At 51.9% G+C, this 7,690-nt stretch overlaps 1 protein-coding gene across 1 annotated transcript; it reads right to left on the reverse strand.

Annotated features, from left to right (window-relative positions):
- Window positions 1-1,561: 1,561 nt before the first annotated feature.
- LOC136588130 (deoxycytidine kinase 2-like) lies at window positions 1,562-7,332 on the reverse strand. Its single transcript, XM_066587131.1, has 7 exons — window positions 7,178-7,332; window positions 6,751-6,866; window positions 4,973-5,166; window positions 4,139-4,286; window positions 3,947-4,062; window positions 3,655-3,754; window positions 1,562-2,376 (listed from the first exon to the last, which is right to left on the reverse strand). Exons 1-7 carry the CDS (start codon window positions 7,269-7,271, stop codon window positions 2,350-2,352), a joined length of 795 nt encoding a protein of 264 aa, XP_066443228.1. The 5' UTR covers window positions 7,272-7,332; the 3' UTR covers window positions 1,562-2,349.
- Between the last annotated feature and the right edge of the window lie 358 nt (window positions 7,333-7,690).

The following is a 7,690-nucleotide window of genomic DNA, read 5'->3' on the forward strand; positions in this document are numbered from 1 at the left end:
TAAACATGAAATTAACTGATGTTTCACTGCTTGTTGCCTGCAGCCCTTCATACAGGGCTGCCATGAATTACCTATCAAGACCTACAGTGTAATGCACTACACATTGCAAGTTCAAGTCCCCTTAGGGGGGATGAAAAAAAGAATAGATTAAAAAAGTTTTTGTAGTTTTTAAAAAAAAAAAACTGGCTAATTACCTGGCGTTGCCCATGTATTTATTTATTTTTTTAACTCCCTGACTTCCCTTGTAATTTTTGTTGCCAATTTGCTATTTCTTCTACTGCTGGGGTAAAATGTAAGCTGCGCTGTGATTGGTTGCTATGGGCAACAAAGATTTCCTTTTGGACAGCTTTCATAAGCGTGGGTGCTGGGCTAATTTCTGTGTGGTACAAAGTAGCTCAGTGCTGGTGGGAAGCTGTGTGGTAGTTGGAGATATTAGTATTTGAGGAGGAGGAGATCATCTGTGTAATAGATCAGTGTATGATGATGAGGAGGAGGTCCTCAGTGTTAGATAAGAAAAAAAACAAAACATCTCCTCTCACAGAATATATTCTTAGCTCAAATTACATTTCAGGGCTGACAGGGATTTTCTCAACAGTAATTAGCATTGTTTGGCAAACTAGTGAAACAAAAGTTATGTGAGCCCAGCCTAAGCGGAGGATGAGAAGCAGTGTTTTACCGGTGTGTTTAGCTGCATATCGCCATGATTGCATCCCACGCACGCTGTCATGCACTGGCTTTTTCCCTCCTATGTAATGAACATGCATGAGTGTGAATGGCTCAATGCCTAATCACCACCCAATAGACTGAATGCACTATCCCAGCTTTTGCCAGCTTTACTTTTACATCAGCCTCCGGGTGCCTGCAGACCAGCAAGGAAACTGCAGGATTTGTGCATTGTAAGATGCGCAAAATAAATCCCATGGGTTCGTTCCCATTTGTGATCTTTTCCTGCATGGCACCATATTACGATGCTATGCAGGGAAAAAATTTTTTAAAGGTTTTTCAGTACATTATATGGTACATTAAATAGCACCATTGAAAAATACAACTCGTCCTGCAAAACACAAGCCCTCATACAGCGACGTCGATGGATAAATCAAGTTATGATTTTTTTAAAAAGGGGTGGGGTGGAGGAAAAATGTAAACAGAAAAGAAAAGGCCACATCCTTAAGGGGTTAATGCCTGTGAAGAGCCAACGCCTGTCAGTAAGGCAGGCTCGACCTGTTAGTTAGTAAAACTAGTGTGAATATAACTTCTCTCCATGCATTTAGAGAATGCCTTATTGCATATGCTGAACACCATTATCTCCCACTGACAAACATGTGGATAGTACTTGGCAGCCTTCACCCCTCCTACTGAAGCCTAATCTGCACCCTATATACTCCTTTATCATACGACATCCTATGAAACCGTATAGTATGTTTGGGGTTTACATTCACGGCAAATGACGACCATATTGTTATGCTATATGTAAGATTCCTGGGAAGTGACCAGTGAGGGGCACAAGATGTACACCTTATTCTGTATGGACCCTATAGAGCCGTAGTCACACAACAGAATATACAGCATCTTCACGTTTTATTTCCTTACTGTAGCAATAAAAAGGACACCTTCTTAGAAGATATGAAACAGTCTGACACTTCGGAAATCCAAGCAACATTCATATAAAGGACCAGCTGCGAAGCCCGCACAATATACATACACCCCCTATGGGAAGCCTCAGTCTGTAAGCTACAGTTTCTAGCAAGTGGTTAGTCTAAAGACTGTCACAAGTTTGCTGCAGACAGTCTGGATAAAACTAAGGCTGGCTCCACACGGCCGAGAACGGTCGCACGATATTCACCTGCTGTGATAGTCCGTAAAAAAGCAGAATATGAAACCAATGACTTACAATGGCTTCATTCCCACCTGCAATGTTTTCACTGATGCATGATCTTTCTGCAACATGCGATTTGTTTTTTTAATCTCCATGTATTCCTAAGGAGGCTTCTTTTTATCGTGATGCAACAAACGTGCGTTGTGATTTTAACATTACTAAGCCCCATTGACTTACATGAAAAAAAAAAAATCACAGGCGGCAGCGATGAGAGCGTATACGCCGAAAGAAACCCACATCGCTGATGCCCATAATTCGCAGTGAATAAAAATCACGATCGCCCGTGAGGAGCCAGCCTAAGGCAGGAGTGCAGCATTATAGGCTAATATACACACGCTAAAAGCAAAGTTTAAATAATTCAGTTAAAAAAAATATATATAGAAAAATTAGAGCAAAAAGTAAAGTTTAGGAGCAGAAAGGTCTCTAAATTCCAGCTGGGCATCAGGTTTTCAAGGGAAAGACTTCAAGTAGTGTTATAGGGTCCTGAGGAAGTCTTTGACCTAAGGGAAAGAAAAGTCACAGATATGACAAGTTTATTAAATTTAGAGTTCTATGACTGGCAGAGAAATTCCAAAGTATCAAGGGTGACAACCTGCAAGAACTGCTTAACTACAGGTGGAGAGGCTAACAGGTGTTGGGACCAGTGGATGTGTGAGGGCACAGAAGGTGACCGGGCTCAGGACGCCCCCTACAGACCACCAGTAGAGAGGAGCGTTTGACCAGTATGTTAGGAGGTGTTGGGACCAGTGAATGGGGGCACACAAGGTGACCGGGCTCAGGACCCCCTACAGACCACCAGTAGAGAGGAGCGTCTGAGCAGACTGTTAGGAAGTGTTGGGACCAGTGGATGGGGGCACACAAGGTGACTGGGCTCAGGACCCCCTACAGACCACCAGTAGAGAGGACTGTCTGAGCAGACTGTTAGGAAGTGTTGGGACCAGTGGATGGGGGCACACAAGGTGACTGGGCTCAGGGCCCCCTACAGACCACCAGTAGAGGATCATCTGACAAGCACCAGCAGCTCCAACTGTTTTGTTCTCTGCCATCCAGAGACAGGGGGTGCGCCCCTCTGTCTGTTAGAACCATTTCCAGGCACTAGGCTAAAGGACATTTGGTCTCACGATGCACATTTTCTACGGCCTTAGACACCCACTGTCACTTCTGTTTGCAGTGGTGTCAAGGACACAACTGGATTGCTGCAGGTGAAACCGGGTTGTCTTCAACCAATCCAGGTTTAATTTGGGCACAATGACAGCGGTGTTCATGTCTGGAGACCTCAAGGAGAGGGCCTCAAGTTTGGCTTTGCTGTGGAGCAGCACACTCACTGCCCCCTGCTGGTGTCTGGGGGGGGCATTGCATATGACAGCCGGTCACCCCTAGTAGTGGTACGCAGGACAATGACAGCTCAGCAATATGTTCAGGACATCCTGCAGACTCATGTGTTCCTCTCATGTCAGGCCTTCCAAGAGGCAGCAGGATAATGCTCAGCCCGCACACACAAGGGTGCTACAAACATGCCCCCGAAACATTGCCAGGCTCGTGAATTGCCCGGTTGCCAGATTTGTCACCAACAGAACATGTACGGGGACCATCTGGAGCCCAACTTTCACAGCCTACGAGTTTTCATGCTATAGAGCAGCGTTTCCCCAAACTCCAATCCACTACCGATTCTTTAGGTGGGACATAAATGGCCATTTTACAGTTTTCTGTTGGATATGAATGGTGAAGCATCATTCTAAGGCCACATTCACAGTTTTATTTTTTATAAAAGCACTTACTTTGTCAATTAATGCTTCTTGTTGAATCTTGTCATTTTTAAAGTCATCGTTGACATCCATGACCAGAATTGGAGTGTCTCTTAGGGAATCGAAATCCAACCTAGATCAAGAGCAACAGTTGAGATGTGCCGAAATTCATCCCAGGCAAGCGATTTCTTTAGCATCTTTCCGAAGTTTAGTGTAGACTTATCATCCACCAGATGAAACAAACCACAGACTGACCTAATGCCCAATACTATATAGGATAGAAATACGCTAAAAGTCCAAAGTAACCCCAAAACATAAGACTTACTGTATAGTTCTGTCATACAGCCATTTCTCATGTTTATAATGCAGGCTTTCCAAGTATTCCAGTTGTATTCCTTGTTCCTCCTCTCGGCCGCGGGAGTGAAGTCTACCCATACATTTCTAAATAAAACATGCGAAGACCAATTAGGTTGTATTTAGAGGTCCTGGGCTGAGGGGCTAAATCCAATGTCGTTACCTCTGGGGACGCTCGGAGATACACAATGCCATCCAGCTCCGTTTCACTCTCAAACTGCTTCAGAAGCCACGTGTGCCAGTCCTGATAGATGGCCCATTCTGTCTCAGTGATGTTCCCAGATTCAAATAGGCTTGAGGCAAAGATGTACCTACATGGCAGTAATAGAGGTCACCCTTCTCTTCTACAGCACTTTTTTGGTACTTGAGGGTTATCTGTCACCACTTTAGTTTCATAAATGTTTCATTATATATATATAAAAATGGCCACTTTCTTAAACTCTCTATTTCTCTAAACTATAAGTATTATTATTCCGGTGGTATAGCATTTAAATTATTTTAAAAAGTGGTGACCGATAACTCATGAGTACCTTGTAGACTTACTACTGAACACAGATGGGGTACGTGCACACATGAAGAAAAGCCACAGAATTCACTCACGGCAATGTACGAATGAATCTTGAGGTGAAGATCCACGCCATTTCCATGCAGAGTAGAGTGTATCGGTGAAGGTGAACAGGGTATGTTACAACCTCACCTTGCTGTGGAGTTACAGCATCAAGTATGCAGCAAATCCCCAACATGTGAACTCACCCCTGGACTCGAATCAAACAGCCCCACGAGTTACAACCAGATAACTGGCATCAGACAGCGCACGGACTCATCTGTGTGCTGTCCGATCTCCACAGACTGCATGTTCTATAGTCCTGGACCAATGGAGTGAGTGGTAGGAGAGTAGCCTTGTAGGCAATGATGGGGCCAGGTGCTGACTGTGTGGCTATACAGAGCACATGGCCTTAAAATATATCTGTGTGAACGGGCCCTTAGAGGCACTCACCGATCGCTGTACAGCGAGCGTTCAAAGAACTGTACCGGGTGCTCCGCTTCTCGTAACTTCGGAGACACGGGTTTCAGCTGAGCTCGTACGCGGCTTAAACAAGCGTATGTCTGGAACGTGTAAGCCCACCGTGTTGGCTTGTCATACAACATCTGAAGGAGGTTCCCGCCACTCTTCTGCGATCTTGAAAGTTCCTTAAAAAAATAAATAAATAAATTATATATATATAAAATATTGCGCCTCTATAGCCCCAGCACTGATGTAACACCAGCGTAATACCAAATACAGATCGAGTCACACTTCTCACCGCCGCATCCTGGCAACCAAACTTATGTTGTCTTTGGATTTAGGCCGCCTGCACACGAGCGGAAATCCCGCCGCGGGATTTCCGCCGCTGAAAGTTTGCATAGGAGTGCATTAAAATACGCACTCCTATGCAGACGGCAATCTCGCGCGGCAAGTCCTAATTTTCTGCGGGGCACGCACTCACCCGGGCTCCGGTCTGCGCATGCGCCGGCTGCGTGGCAGCCGGCACATGAAAAAGCCGGGGCCGCCAGGCGCGGGTGAGTACGCGCTCGTCCCTGCAGGCACTCGGGTCGGATCGCGCGGCGAGAATTCTCGGCACTCGTCCCCAGTGCTCGGCGCGCACCCGGCGCTCGTCCCCAGTGCTCGGCGCGCACCCGGCGCTCGTCCCCAGTGCTCGGCGCGCACCCGGCGCTCGTCCCCAGTGCTCGGCGCGCACCCGGCGCTCGTCCCCAGTGCTCGGCGCGCACCCGGCGCTCGTCCCCAGTGCTCGGCGCGCACCCGGCGCTCGTCCCCAGTGCTCGGCGCGCACCCGGCGCTCGTCCCCAGTGCTCGGCGCGCACCCGGCGCTCGTCCCCAGTGCTCGGCGCGCACCCGGCGCTCGTCCCCAGTGCTCGGCGCGCACCCGGCGCTCGTCCCCAGTGCTCGGCGCGGACCCGGCGCTCGTCCCCAGTGCTCGGCGCGGACCCGGCGCTCGTCCCCAGTGCTCGGCGCGGACCCGGCGCTCGTCCCCAGTGCTCGGCGCGGACCCGGCGCTCGTCCCCAGTGCTCGGCGCGGACCCGGCGCTCGTCCCCAGTGCTCGGCGCTCGTCCCCAGTGCTCGGCGCGGACCCGGCGCTTGTCCCCAGTGCTCGGCGCGGACCCGGCGCTCGTCCCCAGTGCTCGGCGCGGACCCGGCGCTCGTCCCCAGTGCTCGGCGCGGACCCGGCGCTCGTCCCCAGTGCTCGGCGCGGACCCGGCGCTCGTCCCCAGTGCTCGGCGCGGACCCGGCGCTCGTCCCCAGTGCTCGGCGCGGACCCGGCGCTCGTCCCCAGTGCTCGGCGCGGACCCGGCGCTCGTCCCCAGTGCTCGGCGCGGACCCGGCGCTCGTCCCCAGTGCTCTGCGCGGACCCGGCGCTCGTCCCCAGTGCTCTGCGCGGACCCGGCGCTCGTCCCCAGTGCTCTGCGCGGACCCGGCGCTCGTCCCCAGTGCTCTGCGCGGACCCGGCGCTCGTCCCCAGTGCTCTGCGCGGACCCGGCGCTCGTCCCCAGTGCTCTGCGCGGACCCGGCGCTCGTCCCCAGTGCTCTGCGCGGACCCGGCGCTCGTCCTCAGTGCTCTGCGCGCACCCGGCGCTCGTCCCCAGTGCTCTGCGCGCACCCGGCGCTCGTCCCCAGTGCTCTGCGCGCACCCGGCGCTCGTCCCCAGTGCTCTGCGCGCACCCGGCGCTCGTTCCCAGTGCTCTGCGCGCACCCGGCGCTCGTTCCCAGTGCGTACCTGGTGCTCGTTCTCAGTGGTGTGCACGTTGCACCACTTGGCGATGGGCTCCGGGACGACCTCCCACTCGTCGTTTGCCTTTTCCAGAATGCTGACAAACGTTGATTTCCCTGCAGCTGGAGAGAAGTAACGTCAGAGCGGCACTTTAGGGCAAAAGATGGGAATTCAGTTAAACATGAACCAAGTTGACAGACTGCCCATGACAGAATCTTGGATGCATTCTCCCCCTTGGACACACGGCGGCGCTGCCGTCCGCACAACGAATGGGAGAAAGACCCGCCAAAATTCACCAGCTGAAAGGCGCCAATGAAATCAAAGTGTGGAAGTGGCGGGAAGGCTTCCTCCGGCAGCGGCAGGCACCCGTGTACATACAGCGCGGCGTCTGACTGAAGGAGCCGGTAGAGGGCGTCAGCACGGCGGCACTCACCGATGTTCCCTTCGATGGAGATCTTCTTACTACGCTTGTGGAAGCTGAGGTCCAGACAGGGACTGTAACACATCCGCTTCGGCGGCGTAGCCATTGTGACAGCAGGTGCAGAGAACGAAATCTGAGGGGCGCGCGGTGTAGGCTGCAGTATATAAGGGGCGGGCGCTCGGCCAATCACTGCATCGCAGGAATCTCTGCAGCCAATGAGAGTGCAGCAGGCCGGCTCACAGCAACCAATCAGAGTAGGCGGGACGTCCTAAAAAGCCCTGTGACGTTGTGTGGAGTATAGCGGCGGGAGATGCAACGGTCCATACTGACAGCGCTCCCGCCTGTAGAGCCGTGCGGCCCGGCCTCACGGCTGTATGTGCGCAGCGCGTCACACAGGACCCGCCCGGGGAGGTCAGTGGGTTTCCTCAAATGAGTATATTTAGGTGCACATAGCGCCCCCTGCAGGCTCTCCTGCCTGTCGGCCTCCGAACAAGTTACACCGAACACACAAAGTAGCTTTAGCCG

This window comes from Eleutherodactylus coqui, chromosome 13, assembly GCF_035609145.1.
Source record: "Eleutherodactylus coqui strain aEleCoq1 chromosome 13, aEleCoq1.hap1, whole genome shotgun sequence".
NCBI lineage: Eukaryota > Metazoa > Chordata > Amphibia > Anura > Eleutherodactylidae > Eleutherodactylus > Eleutherodactylus coqui.